The sequence below is a fragment of the Poecilia mexicana genome, unplaced genomic scaffold (assembly GCF_051168715.1).
Source record: "Poecilia mexicana isolate PSO_F unplaced genomic scaffold, ASM5116871v1 scaffold_18, whole genome shotgun sequence".
In the NCBI taxonomy this organism is placed as follows: Eukaryota; Metazoa; Chordata; class Actinopteri; order Cyprinodontiformes; family Poeciliidae; genus Poecilia; species Poecilia mexicana.
The window spans coordinates 14,014,695-14,041,603 of NW_028263387.1; the positions used below are offsets into that span (position 1 = coordinate 14,014,695).

A 26,909-nucleotide genomic window follows, 5' to 3' on the forward strand; every position below is an offset into this window, starting at 1 on the left:
GCATCCCTCCATTTAATGCCTCGCTCCGCTCCCAGCTGGCCTTCGTCTGCCAGCATCTCACCATTCAACACCTTACGGTATCCCCGGCTGGCCTTCATCTACCAACCTCCCTCAATGTAACGCCTTACGGCATCCCCTGCTGGCCTTCATCCACCAGCATCCCACTATCCAACGCCTCGTGGTGTCCCATGTTGGCCCCTATCCATCCTACTCCTTATAGTGACCTTAGACAATGTCTTCCTCACGACTCCTCACTGATGCCCTCTCTGTATTGCCGCCTCCTTTGCTCCCCTCAAATTCCAACCTGCAAACCCTGCATAATGTAACCTCTCCTACCCGGGCTTCGGCCCCAGCTTCAGCCCTCACTTATGGGGGACTACATTCCTATGCAGCATCAGGAATGTCCATCGAGCTTATCGCAGTTCCAGCTCGACGTCCTTAGCTAAATAACTTTAATGTTTACTTGTTAATAAACCTTTTAATCGCTTTCTTTCTCTGTCTCCAGATTGAAATAGGTCTGTATAGCTTTGGAGGTTGTTTATTTGTTCCATTAAATTTGCTTTAATTTTTATAATCTGATTGCTTAATAAACTTTTGTTACTTTTAATTGTGTCATTAAATATGTACATGCTAAATGTTGATTGTGTTTTAGAACAGATAAAAGACATCTTCAAATCAAGTCCCCAGGCTGAATTTCAACCCAAGCCGCCCCTGGATCAGTGCTCTGCAATCTGGACCTTCACATAATATATAAAGTGAAGATTTTTCTTTCATTTTTTTGCTCTGTGCCCCCATTAAAAAAAACAAAACAAAAAAAAACAATGGCCCCACAATGGACCCTCTGGTAAATTTAGTCTAGGACCAATGCTATATCTTATAATTTATCTTTATTATACTCATTGCTATACAGGAAAAAAATAAGCAAAATACTTTCAGAATACTGAATACAGAATATTTTTGTGTGATAAATATAACTAAAAGAAAAAGAAAAACTAGACAATCATACAGGACATTGATCAGACAGCCATACAATATTCATTGAGAGAGAAATCTTAAGGATTACCTAAACAGTCTCTGACCTAAATAATCCTTAATTACCTGCATGTTACCGTACAAAGATCATAAATTATATTACTTTACCATAATAATTAAGTTTACATAAATAAATAAAAAAGAACTGATACGAACAAACTAGAATGGCCTGATAATTCAAATAAACACAATCACTGTTACACAGTATCAAGTTTCAATAAATGTTTTTAAAGTTTTAAAGTGTCATGAGTGAATTTTTAGAATGTCCTTCTTCACACCAGTAAAAATTGACATTTTCCAGTACATCTTCCTCTGGAAACCAGCAGGGTCATTATTGCTGGTTTGAAAGAAGCCATGACAACAGGACCAAGCTGAGTGCAGTGATGAGGCTGATGTTGTGGCTTACTCCACTCGATACAGCTGCAAGTGAGGAAAACAAACACATGACCTTATTTGAAAAGAAACTTCTCTGCTATATTGCAGATTTTGTATCATTGCAATGCTAACTTCATCTTTTCATTTTTATTTGAATGTAATTTAGCTTACCTGTGTCATCCACAAAAATAGAACCAGTGTCGATGTTGAAAGTTGTGACGTTCGAAGCTGCTTTCAGCAAAACCTCTGCAATTTGAATGTTGCTAGGTACAAACGCTGCTGAGAATTTAAGGTTCATGTTGTTGATAATTGATCCGTTGCTAAAAATGAAACAAAATATCAGTTAATTTGTCCACATTTATATTTAGTAATGTTTAAAGTCACCTGCAGATCATACCTGAATGAAGTTACAATGAAGTCGCGTAACGTAGAAAACTCTCGCTGGAAGAGAGGTTCAAGCTGCAGGAAGACAAAGAAAAATATTGTTCTGTAAATTAAAGTTGTAATTTTTATACATATATCATTCATCCAAAACCTGAAATTATATCAAATACATATTCTATATTCCAATTCTAAATCAGGGAATAAATTTACACTGTACAGGGGAAGGTCTAGATTTCTTTTCTAACAACCCTAATTTGCCCCCCCTGTAGTTTTGCCCCCACAGGGTATAGAAAATAGTTTCTTTCATTCAATTTTCATTTTTTCGATACAAACTAATTTAGACATGCTTGAACAGCTTTATGGTTCTGTCTCACAACATATGTCAACTTGAAAGTGTTGTTTGTTAAAGCTCTTTGACAAATATTTTACTATCAGCTGAAATAAGACTTACATATGACTTTATAAGTGCAGCTCGACTTTTAAATGCGGCAGATGATGGGTTCAGCAAATCAGTGGTGAAGGTCTCGCCACGAGACCTGAAAGTCAGTTTCCTTGTGATTGTTGCCTCCACAGTTGGAGGTGTAGTTGTAGTTGTGGTTTTGGTTGTTGGTTTAACTGCAGTAGTTGTAGTTGTGGTATTGGTTGTTGGGTTAACTGCAGTAGTTGTAGTTGTGGTTTTGGTTGTTGGTTTAACTGCAGTAGTTGTAGTTGTGGTATTGGTTGTTGGTTTAACTGCAGTAGTTGTAGTTGTGGTATTGGTTGTTGGGTTAACTGCAGTAGTTGTAGTTGTGGTATTGGTTGTTGGTTTAACTGCAGTAGTTGTAGTTGTGGTTTTGGTTGTTGGGTTAACTGCAGTGGTAGAATTTGTGGTGGGTAATGTGGTTGGCAAAGGTGTGCCTGCCAGAAAAAGAAAAGAAAAAAGACAATGCTGCTTAAATAAAAACTTACATTGCTTTGTTTCTGTGTTGTGTTAGACCACTTTTTACTTACGTATTACTTGGACAGAGCCAGGTGAAAATGGGACATCCATGATAGTGTTGTTATTCGCTGTATCTATAGCATCTGCTAACGTTTTTTGTACTACTTCGTTCTTTGGGAGTTCCACCATTGGAGTGGTTTTGTTAAACTCCACCCCAACTTCTACTTCTGTGACATTCATTCGAATTCGGGATGCTAAAGAAACTCTGCAAAATAATCATAAAAAACAAGTTTAGGAAAACATATATTCATTTTTTTAAATAAATAAATGAATAGTTAATCTTACCTAAATGCAATGACATAACTACGGATGAAGCGGGCTCCGAAAGCTTTCCTGTAGAGCATGTCATACTGTAGGACAAAAAATTAAGTACAATAAGAATGTTGTATAACTGAATATTTTAATATTCCAATTGAATGTCTGATAATATGACCAAAACGATACATTTTACTAATGCACTTACTACTGCTGTGATCCTTTTTGCAAGTTCCTTAAATTGTTGGCTTGTTTCATTTTTGACATCTTCATTAAATGGTATGAAAACAACCACTCCAACATGATAAACTGGAGCAGGAGATTCAGTTGTAGTAGTTGTAGTTGTGTTAGTAGCCGGGACTGGTTGAAAGGCTGTGGTTTGGTTTGGAGTAGATGGCATCAAGGTTGGTTTAGGAGCTGTGGTGGGAGACGAAACTGTTGTGTTTGATTGAGAAGCTGTGGATGGAGCTGCTGTAGTTGTAGTTGTGGTTGGAGCCATGGTAGTGACTGTAGAATTTGTAGTGGGCAATGTGGTTGGCAAAGGTGTGCCTGCCAGAAAAAGAAAAGAAAAAAGACAATGCTGCTTAAATAAAAACTTACATTGCTCTGTTTCTGTGTTGTGTTAGACCACTTTTTACTTACGTATTACTTGGACAGAGCCAGGTGAAAATGGGACATCCATGATAGTGTTGTTATTGGCTGTATCTATAGCATCTTCTAACGTTTTTTGTACTACTTCGTTCTTTGGGAGCTCCACCAGTGGAGTGGTTTTGTTAAACTCCACCCCAACTTCTGCTTCTGTGACATTCATTCGAATTTGGGATGCTAAAGAAACTCTGCAAAATAATCATAAAAAACAAGTTTAGGAAAACATATATTCATTTTTTTAAATAAATAAATGAATAGTTAATCTTACCTAAATGCAATGACATAACTACGGATGAAGCGGGCTCCGAAAGCTTTCCTGTAGAGCATGTCATACTGTAGGACAAAAAATTAAGTACAATAAGAATGTTGTATAACTGAATATTTTAATATTCCAATTGAATGTCTGATAATATGACCAAAACGATACATTTTACTAATGCACTTACTACTGCTGTGATCCTTTTTGCAAGGTCCTTAAATTGTTGGCTTGTTTCATTTTTGACATCTTCATTAAATGGTATGAAAACAACCACTCCAACATGATAAACTGGAGCAGGAGATTCAGTTGTAGTAGTTGTAGTTGTGTTAGTAGCCGGGACTGGTTGAAAGGCTGTGGTTGGGTTTGGAGTTGATGGCATCAAGGTTGGTTTAGGAGCTGTGGTGGGAGACGAAACTGTTGTGTTTGATTGAGAAGCTGTGGATGGAGCTGCTGTAGTTGTAGTTGTGGTTGTGGTTGGTGCTGCTGTTGTGGTTGGAGTTGCTGTTGTGGTTGGAGCAGCTGTGGTTGTGGTTGGTGCAGCTGTAGTTGTGGTTGGAGCAGCTGTGGTTGTGGTTGGAGCTGCTGTGGTTGTGGTTGGAGTAGCGGTGGTTGTGGTTGGAGCACTTGTGGTTGTGATTGGAGCTGCTGTTGTGGTTGGAGCTGCTGTGGATGTGGTTGGAGCTGCTGTAGTTGTGGTTGGAGCTGCTGTAGTTGTGGTTGGAGTAGCCGTGGTTGTGGTTGGAGCACTTGTGGTTGTGGTTGGAGCTGCTGTTGTGGTTGGAGCTGCTGTGGTTGTTGTTGGAGCTGCTGTTGTGGTTGGAGCTGCTGTGGTTGTTGTTGGAGCAACTGTAGTTGTGGTTGGAGCAGCCGTGGTTGTTATTGGAGCAACTGTGGTTGTGGTTGGAGCAGCTGTGGTAGTGGTTGGAGCTGCTGTTGTGGTTGAAGCTGCTGTTGTGGTTGAAGCTGCTGTGGATGTGGTTGGAGCTGCTGTAGTTGTGGTTGGAGCTGCTGTGGATGTGGTTGGGGTAGCTGTGGTTGTTATTGAAGCACCGGTGGTTGTGGTTGGAGGTGCTGTAGTTGTGGATGGAGCAGCTGTAGTTGTGGTTGGAGCAGCTGTGGTTGTTGGAGCAGAAGTTGTTGTGGTTGGAGCTGCTGTGGTTGTTGTTGGAGCTGCTGTGGTTGTTGTTGGAGCAGCTGTAGTTGTGGCTGGAGCTGCTGTTGTGGTTGGAGCAGCTGTGGTTGTGGTTGGAGCTGCTGTGGTTGTTGTTGGAGCTGCTGTGGTTGTTGTTGGAGCTGCTGTAGTTGTTGTTGGAGCAGCTGTGGCTGTGGTTGCATCTACTGTAGTTGTGGTTGGAGCTGCTGTGATTGTTGTTGGAGCTGCTGTGGTTGTGGTTGGAGCTGCTGTAGTTGTGGTTGGAGCTGCTGTTGTGGTTGGAGCAGCTGTGGTAGTGGTTGGAGCTGCTGTTGTGGTTGGAGCTGATGTGGTTGTTGTTGGAGCTGCTGTAGTTGTGGTTGGAGCAGCTGTAGTTGTGGTTGGAGCTGCTGTAGTTGTGGTTGGAGCTGCTGTTGTGGTTGGAGCAGCTGTGGTTGTTGTTGGAGCAGTTGTGGTTGTTGTTGGAGCAGCTGTAGTTGTGGTTGGAGCTGCTGTTGTGGTTGGAGCTGCTGTGGTTGTTGTTGGAGCTGCTGTGGTTGTTGTTGGAGCTGCTGTAGTTGTTGTTGGAGCAGCTGTGGCTGTGGTTGCATCTACTGTAGTTGTGGTTGGAGCTGCTGTGATTGTTGTTGGAGCTGCTGTGGTTGTGGTTGGAGCTGCTGTAGTTGTGGTTGGAGCTGCTGTTGTGGTTGGAGCAGCTGTGGTAGTGGTTGGAGCTGCTGTTGTGGTTGGAGCTGATGTGGTTGTTGTTGGAGCTGCTGTAGTTGTGGTTGGAGCAGCTGTAGTTGTGGTTGGAGCTGCTGTAGTTGTGGTTGGAGCTGCTGTAGTTGTGGTTGGAGCTGCTGTTGTGGTTGGAGCAGCTGTGGTTGTTGTTGGAGCAGTTGTGGTTGTTGTTGGAGCTGCTGTGGTTGTGGTCGGAGCTGCTGTGGTTGTGGTTGGAGTAGCTGTAGTTGTGGTTGGAGCTGCTGTTATGGTTGGAGCAGCCGTGGTTGGTGTTGGAGCTGCTGTAGTTGTGGTTGGAGCTGCTGTTGTTGTGGTTGGAGCGGCTGTAGTTGTGCTTGGAGCTGCTGTTGTGGTTGGAGTAGCTGTGGTTGTGGTTGGAGCTGCTGTAGTTGTTGTTGGAGCTGCTGTGGTTGTGGTTGGATCTGAAGTAGTTGTGGTTGGAGCTGCTGTGGTTGTTAGTGGAGCAGCTGTAGTTGTGGTTGGAACTGCTGTTGTGGTTGGAGCAGCTGTAGTTGTGGTTGGAGCTGCTGTGGTTGTTGTTGGAGCTGCTGTGGTTGTTGTTGGAGCTGCCGTTGTGGTTGGAGCAGCTGTGGTTGTGGTTGGAGCTGCTGTAGTTGTTGTTGGAGCTGCTGTTGTGGTTGGGGCAGCTGTGGTTATTGTTAGAGCTGCTGTGGTGGGGATTGGAGCAGCTGTAGTTGTGGTTGGAGCTGCTGTGGTTGTTGTTGGAGCTGCTGTGGTTGTTGTTGGAGCTGCTGTAGTTGTTGTTGGAGCTGCTGTGGTTGTGGTTGGATCTGAAGTAGTTGTTGTTGGAGCTGCTGTGGTGGTTGGAGCAGCTGTGGTTGTTGTTGGAGCTGCTGTGGTTGTGGTCGGAGCTGCTGTGGTTGTGGTTGGAGTAGCTGTACTTGTGGTTGGAGCTGCTGTTATGGTTGGAGCAGCCGTGGTTGGTGTTGGAGCTGCTGTAGTTGTGGTTGGAGCTGCTGTTGTTGTGGTTGGAGCGGCTGTAGTTGTGCTTGGAGCTGCTGTTGTGGTTGGAGTAGCTGTGGTTGTGGTTGGAGCTGCTGTAGTTGTTGTTGGAGCTGCTGTGGTTGTGGTTGGATCTGAAGTAGTTGTGGTTGGAGCTGCTGTGGTTGTTAGTGGAGCAGCTGTAGTTGTGGTTGGAGCTGCTGTTGTGGTTGGAGCAGCTGTAGTTGTGGTTGGAGCTGCTGTGGTTGTAATGGGAGCAGCTGTTGTTGTGGTTTGAGGAGCTGTTGTGATTGGAACTGCAATGGTTGTGGTTGGAGCAGCTGTTGTTGTGGTTGGAGCTGCTGTTGTTGTGGTTGGAGCTGCTGTTGTTGTGGTTTGAGGAGCTGTTGTTGTTGTGGTTTGAGGAGCTGTTGTGATTGGAACTGCAATGGTTGTGGTTGGAGCAGCTGTTGTTGTGGTCGAAGCAGCTGTTGTTGTGGTTTGAGGAGCTGTTGTAGTTGGAACTGCAGTGGTTGTGGTTGGAGCTGCTGTTGTTGTGGTTGGAGCTGCTGTTGTTGTGGTTTGAGGAGCTGTTGTGATTGGAACTGCAATGGTTGTGGTTGGAGCTGCTGTTGTTGTGGTTTGAGGAGCTGTTGTTGTTGTGGTTTGAGGAGCTGTTGTGATTGGAACTGCAATGGTTGTGGTTGGAGCAGCTGTTGTTGTGGTTGGAGCTGCTGTTGTTGTGGTTGGAGCTGCTGTTGTTGTGGTTTGAGGAGCTGTTGTTGTTGTGGTTTGAGGAGCTGTTGTGATTGGAACTGCAATGGTTGTGGTTGGAGCAGCTGTTGTTGTGGTTTGAGGAGCTGTTGTAGTTGGAACTGCAGTGGTTGTGGTCGAAGCAGCTGTTGTTGTGGTTGGAGCAGCTGTTGTGGTTGGAGCAGCTGTTGTTGTGGTTGGAGCTGCTGTGGTTGTGGTTGGAACCGCTGTGGTTGTGGTCGGAGCTGCTGTTGTTGTGGTTGGAGATGATGTGGTTGTGGTTGGAACCGCTGTGGTTGTGGTCGGAGCAGCTGTTGTTGTGGTTGGAGCTGCTGTTGTTGTGGTCGGAGCTGCTGTTGTTGTGGTCGGAGATGATGTGGTTGTGGTCGAAGCTGCTGTTGTTGTGGTTGGAGCTGCTGTGGTTGTGGTTGGAACCGCTGTGGTTGTGGTCGGAGCAGCTGTTGTTGTGGTTGGAGCTGCTGTTGTTGTGGTCGGAGCTGCTGTTGTTGTGGTCGGAGATGATGTGGTTGTGGTCGAAGCTGCTGTTGTTGTGGTTGGAGCTGCTGTGGTTGTGGTTTGAGGAGCTGCTGTTGTTGTGGTTGGAGCTGCTGTGGTTGTGGTTGGAGCTGTTGTGGTTGGAGCTGCTGTGGTTGTGGTTGGAACCGCTGTGGTTGTGGTCGGAGCAGCTGTTGTTGTGGTTGGAGCAGCTGTGGTAGTGGTTGGAGCTGCTGTTGTGGTTGGAGCTGATGTGGTTGTTGTTGGAGCTGCTGTAGTTGTGGTTGGAGCAGCTGTAGTTGTGGTTGGAGCTGCTGTAGTTGTGGTTGGAGCTGCTGTTGTGGTTGGAGCAGCTGTGGTTGTTGTTGGAGCAGTTGTGGTTGTTGTTGGAGCTGCTGTGGTTGTGGTCGGAGCTGCTGTGGTTGTGGTTGGAGTAGCTGTAGTTGTGGTTGGAGCTGCTGTTATGGTTGGAGCAGCCGTGGTTGGTGTTGGAGCTGCTGTAGTTGTGGTTGGAGCTGCTGTTGTTGTGGTTGGAGCGGCTGTAGTTGTGCTTGGAGCTGCTGTTGTGGTTGGAGTAGCTGTGGTTGTGGTTGGAGCTGCTGTAGTTGTTGTTGGAGCTGCTGTGGTTGTGGTTGGATCTGAAGTAGTTGTGGTTGGAGCTGCTGTGGTTGTTAGTGGAGCAGCTGTAGTTGTGGTTGGAGCTGCTGTTGTGGTTGGAGCAGCTGTAGTTGTGGTTGGAGCTGCTGTGGTTGTTGTTGGAGCTGCTGTGGTTGTTGTTGGAGCTGCCGTTGTGGTTGGAGCAGCTGTGGTTGTGGTTGGAGCTGCTGTAGTTGTTGTTGGAGCTGCTGTTGTGGTTGGGGCAGCTGTGGTTATTGTTAGAGCTGCTGTGGTGGGGATTGGAGCAGCTGTAGTTGTGGTTGGAGCTGCTGTGGTTGTTGTTGGAGCTGCTGTGGTTGTTGTTGGAGCTGCTGTAGTTGTTGTTGGAGCTGCTGTGGTTGTGGTTGGATCTGAAGTAGTTGTTGTTGGAGCTGCTGTGGTGGTTGGAGCAGCTGTGGTTGTTGTTGGAGCTGCTGTGGTTGTGGTCGGAGCTGCTGTGGTTGTGGTTGGAGTAGCTGTACTTGTGGTTGGAGCTGCTGTTATGGTTGGAGCAGCCGTGGTTGGTGTTGGAGCTGCTGTAGTTGTGGTTGGAGCTGCTGTTGTTGTGGTTGGAGCGGCTGTAGTTGTGCTTGGAGCTGCTGTTGTGGTTGGAGTAGCTGTGGTTGTGGTTGGAGCTGCTGTAGTTGTTGTTGGAGCTGCTGTGGTTGTGGTTGGATCTGAAGTAGTTGTGGTTGGAGCTGCTGTGGTTGTTAGTGGAGCAGCTGTAGTTGTGGTTGGAGCTGCTGTTGTGGTTGGAGCAGCTGTAGTTGTGGTTGGAGCTGCTGTGGTTGTAATGGGAGCAGCTGTTGTTGTGGTTTGAGGAGCTGTTGTGATTGGAACTGCAATGGTTGTGGTTGGAGCAGCTGTTGTTGTGGTTGGAGCTGCTGTTGTTGTGGTTGGAGCTGCTGTTGTTGTGGTTTGAGGAGCTGTTGTTGTTGTGGTTTGAGGAGCTGTTGTGATTGGAACTGCAATGGTTGTGGTTGGAGCAGCTGTTGTTGTGGTCGAAGCAGCTGTTGTTGTGGTTTGAGGAGCTGTTGTAGTTGGAACTGCAGTGGTTGTGGTTGGAGCTGCTGTTGTTGTGGTTGGAGCTGCTGTTGTTGTGGTTTGAGGAGCTGTTGTTGTTGTGGTTTGAGGAGCTGTTGTGATTGGAACTGCAATGGTTGTGGTTGGAGCTGCTGTTGTTGTGGTTTGAGGAGCTGTTGTTGTTGTGGTTTGAGGAGCTGTTGTGATTGGAACTGCAATGGTTGTGGTTGGAGCAGCTGTTGTTGTGGTTGGAGCTGCTGTTGTTGTGGTTGGAGCTGCTGTTGTTGTGGTTTGAGGAGCTGTTGTTGTTGTGGTTTGAGGAGCTGTTGTGATTGGAACTGCAATGGTTGTGGTTGGAGCAGCTGTTGTTGTGGTTTGAGGAGCTGTTGTAGTTGGAACTGCAGTGGTTGTGGTCGAAGCAGCTGTTGTTGTGGTTGGAGCAGCTGTTGTGGTTGGAGCAGCTGTTGTTGTGGTTGGAGCTGCTGTGGTTGTGGTTGGAACCGCTGTGGTTGTGGTCGGAGCTGCTGTTGTTGTGGTTGGAGATGATGTGGTTGTGGTTGGAACCGCTGTGGTTGTGGTCGGAGCAGCTGTTGTTGTGGTTGGAGCTGCTGTTGTTGTGGTCGGAGCTGCTGTTGTTGTGGTCGGAGATGATGTGGTTGTGGTCGAAGCTGCTGTTGTTGTGGTTGGAGCTGCTGTGGTTGTGGTTGGAACCGCTGTGGTTGTGGTCGGAGCAGCTGTTGTTGTGGTTGGAGCTGCTGTTGTTGTGGTCGGAGCTGCTGTTGTTGTGGTCGGAGATGATGTGGTTGTGGTCGAAGCTGCTGTTGTTGTGGTTGGAGCTGCTGTGGTTGTGGTTTGAGGAGCTGCTGTTGTTGTGGTTGGAGCTGCTGTGGTTGTGGTTGGAGCTGTTGTGGTTGGAGCTGCTGTGGTTGTGGTTGGAACCGCTGTGGTTGTGGTCGGAGCAGCTGTTGTTGTGGTCGAAGCTGCTGTTGTTGTGGTTGGAGCTGCTGTGGTTGTGGTTTGAGGAGCTGCTGTTGTTGTGGTTGGAGCTGCTGTGGTTGTGGTTGGAGCTGTTGTGGTTGGAGCTGCTGTGGTTTCAGGAGCTGTGGTTGTGGTTGGAGCAGCTGTGGTTGTGGTTGGAGCAGCTGTGGTTGTGGTTGGAGCAGCTGTGGTTGTGGTTGGAGCTGTTGTGGTTGGAGCTGTTGTGGTTGGAGCTGCTGTGGTTGTGGTTGGAGCTGTTGTGGTTGGAGCTGCTGTGGTTGTGGTTGGAGCAGCTGTGGTGGTGGTTGGAGCAGCTGTGGTGGTGGTTGGAGCAGCTGTGGTTGTGGTTGGAGCAGCTGTGGTTGTGGTTGGAGCTGCTGTGGTTGTGGTCGTAGTCGCTGTGGTTGTGGTTGGAGCTGCTGTGGTTGTGGTAGGAGCTGCTGTGGTTGTGGTTGGAGCAGCTGTGGTTGTGGTTGGAGCTGCTGTGGTTGTGGTTGGAGCTGCTGTGGTTGTGGTTGGAGCAGCTGTGGTTGTGGTCGGAGCTGCTGTGGTTGTGGTCGAAGTCGCTGTGGTTGTGGTTTGAGCAGCTGTGGTTGTGGTTGTCGCAGCTGTGGTTGTGGTTGGAGCTGCTGTGGTCGTGGTTGGAGCCGCTGTTGTTGTGGTTGGCGCTGATGTGGTTGTGGTTGTTGCAGCTGTTGTTGTGGTCGGAGCTGCTGTGGTTGTGGTTGGAGCTGCTGTGGTTGTGGTTGGAGCCGCTGTTGTTGTGGTTGGCGCTGATGTGGTTGTGGTTGTTGCAGCTGTTGTTGTGGTCGGAGCTGCTGTGGTTGTGGTCGGAGCTGCTGTGGTTGTGGTTGGAGCTGCTGTGGTTGTGGTTGTCGCTGATGTGGTTGTGGTTGGTGCAGCTGTGGTTGTGGTTGGAGCCGCTGTTGTTGTGGTTGGCGCTGATGTGGTTGTGGTTGGAGCTGCTGTTGTTGTGGTTGGAGCAGCTGTTGTGGTTGTCTGTGCAACCGTCAGCGTTGTACTTGCTGTCGGTTAGTTATTTTTGGAAAAGTTTTACTTTATTACACTGTTTTTTTACAGCTTCTTATTCACACAAACTTTTTAAAATTTTACAATCATGAACTTACCATTTAGTATCAGTAGTATCATCAAGATTCCTTTCGGACCCATTTCCAATCTTTGTCCTGAAAATGTTTAACACATCAACACTTGTGACTTTACAGACTTCCACCAACTGAATAGACTTTTGCAGATGCACTGAATTTATAACAGATATTTTAAAACATAAACTAGAACACAATTGTAAGTTTTTTATATTACTTGTAAATAATAAATTATATCTAAATTGTAATAAATTGTATAAATTGTAATTGATCAATTATTATACATAAATTGTTTAAATAAAGAGACAAAATGAAGCAGCCTTTGTCTTCTTCAAGAACAGAAGAAGACAAGGAAAATTATTCCACACAAGCTATGAGCATCTGACTGTCCATGCTCAAACAATTATCAAAACAGAAAACACATCAATTTGATGTATTCATCTACAATATCTTCTTTTTAGTTTTTTCAGTTTTTTAACAAAAACAATGTTCTTTAACTATTGGAAATTAAAATAAGCAGTACATATAGCCATATTTATTTAGCTAAAAAAAACTTTAAATATAACTTTTTTTAAAAAATGAAGAACTAAACGTGTTAATGTTTCATGTAAGGTTTTGCCCATGTATTCTGTAGATTATATTTTGTCATCAACATTTAGTTCCCAGTCATAATCTACACTTTATTACCCATTAAAAGTTGTTAAATTGTTTTGACATATTTTAATCTATCTTAAAGTCTTCCCATTCACCATTTTATCATGTGTGGAAAATGTTACACTTTTAGCAAGCTTGCCAATATTAAAGACACATAAATATGCGTAAAAATTGAGTCATTCATTCCAATTTACATTTGCATTAAATAGAAATGTATTTCTGACTGCATCAATATTTTTTTACCTTTCTGTCAATTTATAGGAAATTTATTGGCAAAAGCACTTCACACAGTAGGCTTTTTTGTTTTTGAATTTTGTCTTTGGGGGGATGAGGGCAGGGGGTCATAGTCATTACAAGTACAGCTAAACAATGACAGTGAGAACCTCAAACACAAATCACATCAAGATAATTTTTAAAGAAAAGCTAAAACCTTGATTTCTCATGCAGGTGTAAATTACAAAGCCTTGTACTAATGTACCTTATTGTGAAATCAATCATGCATTATTAGACCAAGAAATGTACTTACCCAAGGCAGTAGCAGATTTCAAAAAGTTCCTCGAATCCTGTCCTGCTTCTCCTCCAACTCTTGGTTAACCAGTCTGCTGCTGAACCTTATATATCACTTGTCTATTGCAAGTATGACGCAGGTTGAAATTTTTTTTTTTTGTACTGTTGTTGGTGTCAAAACATCTCACTGAGCAACGGTAATTTGGTTGCATTCCTTTTGTCTAACCATTCCATCATAGTGAACAAACCAGACGTCATTAACTTGTCTTGTTTATGGAAAGGGGTGTAACACTGACTAATAGAAGAGGGTTTCATAGTTTCATAAGTCATTGTACTGAATGACTTGGTCGTTTTAATAATTTTCACTTTAATTTGCCCCACAAGTTCTTTTTTTTAAAAGAAATTTGTATGTCTCATTTTGTCTCTCTTTTTCTTTTTTTTTTTTAGCACAGATGCTATGAAATCTACATCCTATAAAGTTGAACAGACTGTTTTGTACAAAGGTTTAAGTTATTTATAAAGTGTCTGATGTATTTAAAGACTAACTCAAACAACAATACCTTTAGACAGACCTCTTGTTAAAGATGAATAGCTTTTAAACTGCAACTGTGTTTTCATGAGTAGTATTCACAAGGGTAAGAATGCAAAGGTGTGGCTGCATCATTATGTTTCTCTCACACTGAACACTTTAACACCTCGTGTTTAGTTTTTTAAACACTATAAAACTTGTTTATATTGCCAAAAACTTGTTCAGTGGAATAAACTTTATATTCAACAAAAATAATACTGTAGGTCAGCACCTCGCAATCCTGGAATGTATTTTAAAACGCGCATAAGGGTCTGACAATATAATCAAAGACGTTTCTGTTGTAGATGTCACTGAGAGATTTCTCAAGTTTAAAACAAAGGTTTTTGCTACATTCAATTTTATTTTTGAGCTATCGCAGTTTTAAATGAGCTGGATCAAAAAAGAAACAGAAAGTTCACAATATTTGAAAAGAGTTACACAAACCACTTAGCGACAAGTAAAAACACAAATGCAAAAGTGAATGAATAAAATTTCATACAGATATTATATTTCCCAACATTTAAGATAACCTGTATGTATATGCCTAAATTTAGTTAAGATATGTGTGTAGTGGTTAAAATATAATAATAATAATAATAATAATAATAATATGTTTAGTGATAAGCACAAAACATTTATACCTACTTGTTTTCTGTAAGACTAATATGACATTTGTTTTACCAGCAATATCCAAGACACTAAATCCAAAACCATATAAAATTATATACCAAATCTTTGATTTCAAATATGTGCAAATGTTATCAGGAAGTTTTTTTTTTAATTATTATTTATACATGCAATGTCATTGCATACTTAAATATAGAAATTGTTTTTGGGAAATCTCTTCATCTGGAGATATAAATAGCAGCAAATTTGGCCAACCCACTGCAAACGTGCAGGAAGAAAGTTCTATGAAACAGAACAGCAGCCTGCTTACGGTAACATCAGCATCAGCTGAATGTTACCATAACATTCAGGGTTAGGGTTGTCTTCAGTGCTTGTCTTCAGCACTGAAGACATGTATGTCTTCAGTGCTGGTATTAGAGATTTATATTTTATTTCCTTGAGCGCGTGAATGACGTCAGCAGCAAACAAAGGATTCCTTTGTTCAGAAAAAGCCGAGCAAAAGGTGTCATTCCCTATTGGACGCCTTCATGTCGATTTTCTCAAAAATGACTGAGAAAGAAATGCCGCACAACTGAAAGCGTCTTTTATTTGACATTGGAAGTGAAAATAACTAATTCCACCTGGTGGTACTATTAGAAGTTTTAAATTTACTTTTAAAAAACTTTTTTTTTTTTTCTCACAGTTTGACTTTACATCAGACTAAATTCTAACCGGGTACAAAAATAATTATTTGTTCGCTTTCTAGTTGTTTAATGCCAGAATATTTAGAAAGACATTTTCTAAGGATTGTTTTATTACTTTATTCAGTGTCCAAGTGTTAGATTTGCTTAATTTAAAAACAACAACAAAACATTTAATTAATGTTCTATATTACAACAGATTTTAAGAAGTCTCTGGTTGAAGACGCCTTGTCTTTCCTTTGGCTTTCGTTATTTGTTTGTGAAACAGTTTTCCTTTTTACGATGAACTTGAGAGGCTCCAGAAATGTCCCCAGGACAGGGACAGCCTTCATTTTCAGCGTTTCCAGCGGCTGAGATGGTTGCTCTCTCACTGTGCTTACAAAGCTGCCCTTCCCCAGCCAGCATGCATAGGTGGGCCCCACTTGGGTTTGATGTGGGCTACATGGGTTATGAGTGGGCATGGGTTTTATCTGGGCTAACTGTATGGGACCGATATGGTAACCTAAAATGGGGCCCACTTGGGCTGGCCCATTAGGGCTAAACATATGGGCCCCATTCAGCATTAATGTGGGCTAACTGTGAATGGGGCAGAAGTGGGCAACACTATGTGGGGCCCATGTAGTTTCAGTATCATGGGCCCAACATGGGAAGCCCATGTGGGCTGACCACATTGAACCCACATGAGATAAGTATGGGCTGACCGTACATGGGTTGAACCTGGGCATGCGTATGTAGGCCCCATTCCTTTTTTATGTGGGCTAACTGGGGATGGGGCAGAAGTGGGTAACACTATGTGGGGCCCATGTAGTTTCAGTATCACGGGCCCAACATGGGATGCCCATGTGGGCTGACCACATTGAACCCACATGAGATAAGTATGGGCTGACCGTACATGGGTTGAACCTGGGCATGCGTATGTAGGCCCCATTCCTTTTTTATGTGGGCTAACTGGGGATGGGGCCGAAGTGGGCAACACTATGTGGGGCCCATGTAGTTTCAGTATCACGGGCCCAACATGGGAAGCCCATGTGGGCTGACCACATTGAACCCACATGAGATAAGTATGGGCTGACCGTACATGGGTTGAACCTGGGCATGCGTATGTAGGCCCCATTCCTTTTTTATGTGGGCTAACTGGGGATGGGGCATAAGTGGGTAACACTATGTGGGGCCCATGTAGTTTCAGTATCACGGGCCCAACATGGGATGCCCATGTGGGCTGACCACATTGAACCCACATGAGATAAGTATGGGCTGACCGTACATGGGTTGAACCTGGGCATGCGTATGTAGGCCCCATTCCTTTTTTATGTGGGCTAACTGGGGATGGGGCAGAAGTGGGTAACACTATGTGGGGCCCATGTAGTTTCAGTATCACGGGCCCAACATGGGATGCCCATGTGGGCTGACCACATTGAACCCACATGAGATAAGTATGGGCTGACCGTACATGGGTTGAACCTGGGCATGCGTATGTAGGCCCCATTCCTTTTTTATGTGGGCTAACTGGGGATTAGGGTCTACATTTTCCTGCCCAGGTCCAACCCATGTACGGTCAGCCCATGCTTATCTGGATTCTATGCAGTCAACCAACATGGGCTTCCCATGTTGGGCCCATGATACTGAAACTACATGGGCCCCACATAGTGTTGCCCACTTCTGCCCCATCCCCAGTTAGCCCACATAAAAAAGGAATGGGGCCTACATACGCATGCCCAGGTCCAACCCATGTACGGTCAGCCCATACTTATCTCATGTGGGTTTAATGTGGTCAGCCCACATGGGCTTCCCATGTTGGGCCCGTGATACTGAAACTACATGGGCCCCACATAGTGTTGCCCACTTCTGCCCCATCCTTTTTTATGTGGGCTAACTGGGGATTGGGCAGAAATGGGCAACACTATGTGGGACCCATATGGGCTGACTGCATTGAACCCACATGACATAAGCACGGGCTGACTGTACATGGGTTGGGCCTGGGCATACATATGTAGGCCCCATTCCATTTTTATGTGGGCTAACTGGGGATGGGGCAAAAATGGGCAACACTATGTGGGGCCCATGTAGTTTCAGTATCACGGGCCCAACATGGGAAGCCCATGTGGGCTGACCACATTCAACCCACATGCGATAAGTATGGGCTGACCGTACATGGGTTAGACCTGGGCATGCGTATGTAGGCCCCATTCCATTTTTATGTGGGCTAACTGGGGATGGGGCAGAAGTGGGCAACACTATGTGGGGCCCATGTAGTTTCAGTATCATGGGCCCAACATGGGAAGCTGACCACATTGAACCCACATGACATAAGCATGGGCTGACCATACATGGGTTAGACCTGGGCAGGAATATGTAGACCTTAATCCTTTTTCATGTGGGGTAATGGGAAAAAAAAATTTAAAATCTGATTAGACAATGTGGTTACCCTGTCACTTTTAAACTTTTCACTATATGTCAAAAGCAAAAGCTGCAAGAGCAAGATTATAAAAACTTTGAAAAATATTATGAGATGTCAGATTGATGGCCTTTAGCTAAGGAAATTGTTACTCAGTTGGCCTGTATTGGAGCTGATAAAAGGTAAATTGTTGAAACAATTGTATAAGCTTTCTACAAAATGAAAAGCTCTCCTTTGATGGTTACCTCGTCTTGGAGGTCATAAAGAGGTATTGTATTTGAACCATGCTCACTACATGATTTCTGTGTCTGGCTCATTTACTAACACCGACATTACACTAGGGTTCCAGAAGATCAAAATATGCTTCAATACTTTATTTTTTAAACCAGTTCAGTATTGTTCAAGCTACATTTTGAAGTCCTAGCATTTTTCTTTTTATTATTTTACACTAGAACAGTCCAGATGTCCTAACATTTTTGTGACATTATCTGTTTTAAATATGCATAATTTTCTGCTGCTCACTCAAAATAGGTAATGGTTCAGAGTGGACTTTTGTCCTTGCTTCTTTTTTTAAATGTAATTTAATTTAATTTTATTATCAATTGGATGTTCAGACATCCAAAGTGTTCATTGCAGCTTTTTCACAGAAGGACTTAATTCTTATTTGGAGAAATAGTTCAGATCAGATCATCGTGAAAAATATTACAAAATGTTTAGAAAATTAATTCAAACAAAACAAAATTTTTAGCATCTGTTTTTTCATCTGTAAACATTTTCCAAGTTGTCAGCATAAATAAAATAAAAAAAACCTAAACATTTCTATTAATGATTATTTTTATATCTTTTAATCTTTTTTCAATAATCTTTTTAACCTTTTTGTTCAATTTTTCTCTGGCACCGTTGCCAATAAAGGTTGGTGAATTGAAGTAGACACTTTACACATCCACTAAAGAAAGTAGTTCCAAAACACATTTGAATAAGGACGACTATATTTATTTATTTTTATTGAGAAAATTTGTGAGTGCTACATCGGTTTTACATTTGTTAAACCGATGTATTACTCTCAAAATTAATCTCGTGTTTCTTGGAGAACGTACAATTGTTAACGGCGGATGGATATGCGGTTTCAAAATCAAACGTAGTCCCATCAGTCCGTTGGCGCGGAGTCTGCAGGTTCGCTGGCCTTCTACTAAAGAATCTGTAAGTACACTTCTGTCTGTTTTGTCTGTATTGTATCAAATTTTAGGGAGAGATTTTAAATCGCTAGTTAAAACATTTGTTGCTCGTAATGGTTCGGATGACCGGAGTACCCCGAAAGACCTAATTAGTTGTTTCTTCTTTTTTTTTTGTTTTTTTTTTTCTTTTAGGTGATTTTTTTTATATTGTTAAAACACACACAATAAGTCATCTGCCATTATTGAGGTAAGAATATTTGGATGCAGAGCGATTTCAAACTGTTCTGGGCCAGATCATTTTCAAATACGCTGCGGCGCCATTCACCGGTAAATTTGAGCGCCAACGCGGCAGAATAAAATCGGTTCACTAATGAATCTACGTTGCTAGCGGAGGTTGCTTTTAAAGTACACGATAAAACCACTTACATTATTTATAAAGAGTAACTACTTCGCTTTCATTCTGTGTACATGGGTTTTTAACAATCTTTCTCGCAGCCAATTAAGCCAGCATGCATAGCTGGGATCCATTAATTGTGCATTTTTAATTATTATTATTATTTTTTTTCATGAAACTGCATTGAATCGTGTCGTTATGGGCTAGATAGGTAATGATGAATGGGCATGGGTTTTGTCTGGGCTAACTACACGAGGCCCATATGTTTAACCTAAAATGGGACCCATATTGTCAGCCCATTTGGGCTAAATGTAGACTGTATTCAGCATTATTGTGGGCTAACTGAGAATGGGACAGAAATGGGCAACACGAAATGGGGCCCATGTGGTTTCAGTATATTTGGCATAAAAGCTTTTTTGTAAATAGAATGAAGGCATAGTAGTAAATATTTTAAAATCATGTTTGTTTTATTGTGTAAGTGACATTTTAAAGCGTTTTATTCTGTCATCGTTTGACTGCAAAAAACATGACAAGTGGGTGTTTAGGTCTCAACTAGCCATTTGTTTGGTCAATGCAAATGGGAGCTTTAGATTTACCAATGTTTTAATACTTTTTAAAAAATTATTTTCTACAGACTACTATGGAGAAGCGTGAAGAAGGCTTGCAAGGGCAGAAGTGACATCAGATCTTCAAAGAGATAATGATATTCCAGAAAAGCGACGTAGAAGGTAACGTGGAACAGGGACTTCTGTAACACACAACTCTAGATCAGTGGTTCTTAACCTGGGTTCGATCGAACCCCAGGGGTTCGGCGGAGCCTCTGCCGCGGAGGGAAAAAAAACTTGTGTAAAGTCGTGATGTGCCGCTTTGCCATCATTTGCTGCGGAGGATCACGTTACATTGCTTAGCCAGCTGCGGAGGAGCACAGGGATGGGGCAGGGATGGGGCAAGGAGGGGGGAAGCGGGGTTCGGTGAATGCGCATATGAAACTGGGGGGTTCGGTACCTCAAAAAAGGTTAGGAACCACTGCTCTAGATCTTCTGTCTCCCTGGTTGTCGTTTGAGCTGCTCTCAGTTCTTTTACCCATTTGGTTCTCCTTGCTTTACTTTTTCCTTCTAATCCTTCAAAATTTATTGACTTAAATTGATACAGACTTTAACAATTGGCATTTTGTCCATGTATAAAAGTAAGCTTATAAGCTATATATGTGTGAAACGATATATAGCTTATAACAAATCAATTAATAAAAACTAAATGTATCATGTGTCCTGATTTTAAAATGTTGTCTTGTAATTGTCATTATACTTAAGGTTGTCATGGTTGCAGAAATTGGAGGAGGGTCCTTAGATGATGCAGTACAACAAGCTGTGCGATTCCTCATGTCCCCTGAATTGGCCCTCCAGTTCAACCTGTTTGGCCGACATAGGAAACAAGTTCCGGGACCTGCGTCTCTGATGTTTTGTATGGTAAAGATCAGTTTTTATATTCACTTTTTTTCTTGAACATTTGTTAATTTTGGTTGTCTTATGCCTTCTGTTCATTTTTAGTAATTTTTTTTTATTTTTATTTTTTTTTTTTAAGATTAAAAACTGAGACTTCAATTTTTGGTTTAATTCACATAGTATTCTTTCACTGTGCTCTCAAGAACTTAAAGATTTGATTGCTGACAAAATTTGAAGGTAATATTGTTTGCATTTCAAACAGTATTAACAAAATATACAAGACCATGATAGAACCTTTATGTCAGTAGTTGATTTATATACATTAATATATTTTAAATTTACAATAAGAATATAGTGTGTGTACTAGGGATGCTCCGATCAGGTTTTTTGCTTCCAATTCTGATAGCGATCACCCATGGGGCCCATCTCTGCCGATCATCTGGATTGGCTGTTATTTTTTCACTTTAGGTATAAATGATAACATGTTATCTGGCAAAATTAAAAAGTCTGCGCAGTGTGACGGAAAGAGTAGATCAGCTGCACATGCAGGCTGCGAATGAGATACAGGTGATCTGCAACAAGAGGCCGTGATCAGCGATCACCAATCAAACACATTTTCACGGAAATTAACCGATTATGATTGCTGATCGATCTGCACACCTCTATGTACATAATAATAATGACTCGAGAGTGCTTTGATTTTGGCAGATCCCTGCAAGCATTTCTGCCCCTTGAAGGGGAAGAGATGCACATTTCATTAATGTTACATTGTACTAAAAGTAAAACACTAATGCAATTTCTACCTTTGCTTGTTTTTTAGGGGCACTTAAAAGAAATGGATCCATCCACGGAATCACACAAAGATACGGAAAAGGCACTCGAAGTGGGTTACTGGAGCCCCGGACAGAGGTGGAAATAGAAAAGTTAGAGCGACTAGGGAGGCAGCCAGCTCAGACTCAGGTGGGCAGGTTCCAAGATGGACAGTTACAATGATGTATGAGAGCTTTCAAGTGTGGCATATAGGTTATTAAAAATATTTGACAAAAATGTAGTGTGAAAGAGCTATGTAGGTGTGTGTGTGTGTGTGTATTGATATATATTTATATGTATTTATATATAGATGTACAGATCTATCTATATAGTTGCATATCTAGATATAGATCTATATACATTTATGTATCTATACATATTTACATAACTAGATGCATAGTTATCTAGATAACAAGATATAGTTATTTAGAAATATAACTATATATATAGATCTATATATATAGAGATAAATATATATTTACATAGCTAGAAATCTAGTTATATAGATAATTGTATATCTAGATATAGATCTATGTTTATACATTTGTTATATTAAACTAGTTTCTGTTATTTTCAAATCTGCAATATGAATAATTTTGTAGATTTCTTTTACCAGTGCATTTCTTGTGGCATCATTTGCTCTGTGTTAATAAAGCTCTTATAATTGACGAGTTAAAAAAAACTGACAATATTTTAAATTACCAAATAAAAACCTTGACCAAAAGACATTTTTCATCTCTTTTTCTTTAATGCAGGTTTTGTGCTAAAGCATTTTAATACTTTGGTTTGTTGATTAAGATTGTATATCTATTAATGTAATTCACTTTCAGGTTAGGTGAGAAAGACCCCATTGTTCCTACTGGAATGAGGCATCTGGGCCCCACTGAAAACCCAGTCAGCACACATTTAAATTACTTGGACAAACCCATATGGGGCCACCATGGAACCCGTGGACAAACCCACTTGGTACCCATATTCTAGCCCAGTTTAGACCCAGTTGGGGCCCAGGTAAAAATGAAAGCTCCCAAGTGGGGCCAAGATGGGCCTCATGTAAGTTACCCATCTGGGCCCCACTGAAAACCCAGTCAGCACACATTTAAATTACTTGGGCAAACCCATATGGGGCCACCATGGAACCCGTGGACAAACCCACTTGGTACCCATATTCTAGCCCAGTTTAGACCCAGTTGGGGCCCAGGTAAAAATGAAAGCTCCCAAGTGGGGCCAAGATGGGCCTCATGTAAGTTACCCATCTGGGCCCCACTGAAAACCCAGTCAGCACCCATTTAAATCTACCTGGGCAAACCCATGTGGGGCCACCATGGAACCCGTGGACAAACCCACTTGGTACCCATATTCTAGCCCAGTTTAGACCCAGTTGGGGCCCAGGTAAAAATTAATGAAAGCTCCCAAGTGGGGCCCAGATGGGCCTCATGTAAGTTACCCATCTGGGCCCCACTCAAAACCCAGTCAGCACCCATTTAAATTACCTGGGCAAACCCATGTGGGGCCACCATGGAACCCGCGGACAAACCCACTTGGTGCCCATATTCTAGCCCAGTTTAGACCCAGTTGGGGCCCAGGTAAAAATGAAAGCTCCCAAGTGGGGCCAAGATGGGCCTCATGTAAGTTACCCATCTGGGCCCCACTGAAAACCCAGTCAGCACCCATTTAAATCTACCTGGGCAAACCCATGTGGGGCCACCATGGAACCCGTGGACAAACCCACTTGGTACCCATATTCTAGCCCAGTTTAGACCCAGTTGGGGCCCAGGTAAAAATTAATGAAAGCTCCCAAGTGGGGCCCAGATGGGCCTCATGTAAGTTACCCATCTGGGCCCCACTGAAAACCCAGTCAGCACCCATTTAAATTACCTGGGCAAACCCATGTGGGGCCACCATGGAACCCGCGGACAAACCCACGTGGTACCCATATTCTAGCCCAGTTTAGACCCAGTTGGGGCCCAGGTAAAAATTCATGAAAGCTCCCAAGTGGGGCCCAGATGGGCCTCATGTAAGTTACCCATCTGGGCCCCACTCAAAACCCTGTCAGCACCCATTTAAATTACCTGGGCAAACCCATGTGGGGCCACCATGGAACCCGCGGACAAACCCACTTGGTACCCATATTCTAGCCCAGTTTAGACCTAGTTGGGGCCCAGGTAAAAATTCATGAAAGCTCCCAAGTGGGGCCCAGATGGGCCTCATGTAAGTTACCCATCTGGGCCCCACTCAAAACCCAGTCAGCACCCATTTAAATTACCTGGGCAAACCCATGTGGGGCCACCATGGAACCCGCGGACAAACCCATTTGGGGCCCATATTGGCAGCCCTCTTTTATCCCATATGGGGCCCACATGGGTATGCTGGCTGGGCGCTGTACTTAGCATCTCTGACAGACGGCAACAACTGCAGAGTCATTTTGTGCGGACGTGTCCGCTGTGGTTTAAGACTACCTGGTCATACATACAAGCCGTCAGCATCACAAAGTAAATTATCATAGTCTTTTTTTATCATTTCACTGTAAAAAATAAAAATAAAATAATAATAATAATAATAATAAATAAATAAACAAACAAAAAAGACATAGATTTTACGGTAAAATGCCGGCAGCTTGAGTTGCCATAATTCCACCGTAAAATTACGGTTAATTTTCTTTCTTCTTTTACAGTGCACTGTAAAAGATGCACAGTCGCATTACGTCAAAACAATCGGAATTGGGTCACTTCAGGCTGCAGTGTAAACGCACCCTAACTATACAAATCTAGACACCCTGCATGCTATTGTTTACATACGGAAATTTCGTGCATGCTGACAACGCTGGAGGGCAAAACGACTATTTTACATGTCATCCAGAGCCGTTAACTCAATGAAACTTGGAAATGTAGGTGTTATTAATTTAGTTCTATGCTTCACAGCAAAGGGAAAAACTGCCGAAGGACAATTTAAGATCGCGTCTTTCTCGCTCTCTGTATCGGCCAAGGTACAAGCAAACTCGTTGCCATAGCAACTGACAACGCCATTAATGTTTCAGGATTCAACACCAAAAAACACTCAAACATTTCCCACACAAAGAACACAACATTCAGTTTGTTACAGTTGTGTGTTTTTACGCTTAATGTTTATTTTGTGATTATTAATAAGTGACCGATGTGGTAGATTATAGCTATCGCTGCTATTAGCTAATCTGCGGGTTATGTTTCTTGTCTGCATTCTTTGCACATACAAACTGTGGCTCATAAAACGCACTTGTCATTAAACTAAAATAATATTGTCGTCTTACCTTTACTTATAAATGAAGTCCATGCGCCGCTCATTTTGCACAAAAGTATCAGTTCAACCAAAGCCAAGCCAAGACTGATCTAGCTTCTTAGCAAATCATTTGTCATAAAATCCAATCCGAGTCCACACAGTGCCACAAGTTGAGAAAAGAAGGTAAGTAAAGCAGAAAAGGCCGTTTCTAACAGGACATCCACAAAGCCAGTCTTTCCGTTTGAAACTAGCGGGCACCCTTCTGTCTCGTAGTTTGAAGTAAACCTTTCAGCTCCGGTGTTGGTCTTCATTTACTTATTTCCTGCTTCGATTGAAAATCCACTTGAGAAAACTGCTTAAGTGTAAAAATGTAGTCATCCATATTGACGTCGGAAGAGAGGAGAAAACAATAAATATATCGCTGCACTTGACTTCTTTGCTTGCTTGCTCGCCGTCTCTTGTTCTGCAGACGTGGAGTCCAAGACCAATGTCTGGAATCATGAGCGCCCCCTGCCATGAGGCAAGAAAACTGCCTGCCTCACCTCGAATCTGTTCTCTGCTGTTTATGATAGCTCCTCGGCACATATCTGAAAATTTAGAATGAAAGCTATACACCAACTCATCTACATCACTACTGCTTAAGAAGAGTAGATTTGATTAAATGTTTCTGCTGTGTTTTCTGTGAAAGAACGTTTTGTGATAGTAGCTTTTTGGCTAAGTGAGTGAATCTTTATTGTTTCTTTCAAAGATAACAGGGAAGTGATCCGAGAGGGCGACATCAGTTACAGAAACATTGGAAATATTCACACCCTTACTGAGATCCAGGTCCAGTGCGTGACCTCGATTGTGGGTTGTTGAATTAGACCAAAATTATCTAGAATATTGCACAGCTTTTTTGCCCCTCTGTCTTGGGGTTTGTCAATATGAATGTTGAAGTCACCAACAATTATCAAACAATCATAATCAATACATATGAGAGATAAAAGTTCATTAAAATCAGCAAAGAAGTTTTCTACAGATGTTGGAGTTTTGCATGAAGTTAGTGTTAAAGTTCGTTTATGGCCTTTGACCTCAATACACAGATACTCAAAAGAGGTGAAATGGCCCAAAGAGATTTTGTTACAATTTATGATATTCTTGAATATAAAAGCCACGCCTCCTCCTTTTATATGCTTTCTGTTCTCACTTAAAACAATTGTAGTTAGGAGGCGCTGATTCAATTAGTACAGGTGATTCAGTATTGTCATCCAACCATGTTTCTGTCAGGAACATAACATCAATATTATGCTCGGTGATGAAGTCATTAATTAGTAAACCTTTTGGTGTTAACGATCAAATATTTACAAGAGCCAGTTTGAGTGAGTTGGTGGGAGATAGTTCCAGAGATTGACTAGAAAATGACAAATAACAGTAACTTCATTAACTGTAAACCCTGCTGTTTAACACAATAACAAAATGACAAACTCCGTAGATTATTCTCAACTAATAGCATAATATTTTAAACCAAGTGTGTGATTTGTGACACTTCAGTTAAAGTTGATTTCACAATTTGTATGCTTTTGGACAACACTAGAACTGCTCGTTATTGAAGTTTCACAAATCAGATAAAGGTTTCACAAATCCCACACTTGGTTTTAAATATTCTGCTATTAGTTGAGGATTATCTAATCCAGGTTTGAAGAGTCTAGGTGTTGTAGTTTTTTAGTTAGAGTAAATTAAAGATGCTGACGAATTGGAAGCTATACAATTAAAAACCAACTTCAGCTTTGTTCAAGCAGCAGGGCCTAATATGTATGACTTAATGTATGACAAATCTGTAGTCGGCATAAAATTAAATAATCCCAAATACATATGTAGCCGGGGCATATTGCCCTCCCCGAATGTGTGCTGCTGCGCCCTCTTCCTCTTGTCCAAATATGGAAGACGCTGTGATGGAGCGCAGCTGGCTCGTTAGGGAGACAGGTAATCGGCGTTTACATTTAAAATCAGGTAGATCGCTGAGGAGATGAGATACAGGCTGATGACTCGTGCAGAGATATGTCTAACATTAATCCTGAGATGAGTTTAGAATTTATTTCTGATTCCTCCACTGATTGTTGTAGGAAACATACTTTAGAGAGTGACGTCAAGAGCGCCGTTTAGTGGTTTCACTTTAGAGAAGGTAAGGGCTAGTGATGGGTAGATGAGGCGTTATGTACCGTTTCGATCCATAGCAAAACTGTGTCGATTCTGTCTAGACACTGTCACTGAATACCGACACCTGCTGGACATTAAAAATTCCTACAGGCAACGTAGTGATTTGATGACCTAGTCTATACAATAAGATTTAAGTCGTTGTATTTTATTGAATATTATATTGTGTAGTCTTCAGTTAAATTTGAAATATATTTGACATGCAGTCGATAAAAATGTGAACATACCATAAAGTGAATATTTAAGTTAATGTGTTTGGAATGAGGATGCTTGTGGACTGTTTTTTTTCTCCCCCACAGATATTTAAGTTTTTTACATTTTGAAATTTGGCCTGTTACGCTTTTTTGACAGAACTTCCTACGACAGAGCGATGGATCTCGTCAAACGAGCCTCCGGTCGGGTTCTGCGCTGATTCTGGCCAGTTTTTTCCAGCAGGCATTCAAAGTTTCAGTTTCCATCTCCTAAATGGCCAATCTG

General features: G+C 42.5%; 2 protein-coding genes and 1 long non-coding RNA gene across 4 annotated transcripts; 1 reads left to right on the forward strand and 2 right to left on the reverse strand.

Annotated features, from left to right (window-relative positions):
• Positions 1-4,289: 4,289 nt before the first annotated feature.
• Positions 4,290-10,747, reverse strand: LOC148154078 (uncharacterized; the record flags this gene model as incomplete). Its single annotated transcript, XM_088016033.1, has 1 exon — positions 4,290-10,747. A coding segment is annotated over one exon (6,426 nt), but the record flags the coding sequence as incomplete, so codon positions are not given.
• LOC106913354 (uncharacterized) lies at positions 10,741-13,133 on the reverse strand. The gene is made up of 4 exons (XM_088016034.1): positions 13,123-13,133; positions 12,916-12,972; positions 11,760-11,816; positions 10,741-11,657 (listed from the first exon to the last, which is right to left on the reverse strand). Exons 1-4 carry the CDS (start codon positions 13,131-13,133, stop codon positions 10,748-10,750), a joined length of 1,035 nt encoding a protein of 344 aa, XP_087872160.1. The 3' UTR covers positions 10,741-10,747.
• Positions 13,134-17,532: 4,399 nt separating this feature from the next.
• LOC148154079 (uncharacterized) lies at positions 17,533-21,711 on the forward strand. 2 transcript variants are annotated; one of them, XR_015766187.1, is made up of 4 exons: positions 17,533-18,588; positions 19,370-19,463; positions 20,046-20,201; positions 20,998-21,711. It is a non-coding gene; the product is annotated as an uncharacterized LOC148154079 (long non-coding RNA). The 2 variants fall into 2 exon arrangements; XR_015766186.1 differs by having other exon boundaries at positions 17,604-19,463.
• Positions 21,712-26,909: the final 5,198 nt, after the last annotated feature.

Excerpts from the sequence above, each read along its gene's own strand:
- LOC106913354 (XM_088016034.1), bottom strand. Across the intron at positions 11,817-12,915 it reads GAAATCTGCTACTGCCTTGG|GACAAAGATTGGAAATGGGT; the intron begins GTAAGTACATTT and ends AAACATTTTCAG. Across the intron at positions 11,658-11,759 it reads GATACTACTGATACTAAATG|CAAGTACAACGCTGACGGTT; the intron begins GTAAGTTCATGA and ends ACTAACCGACAG.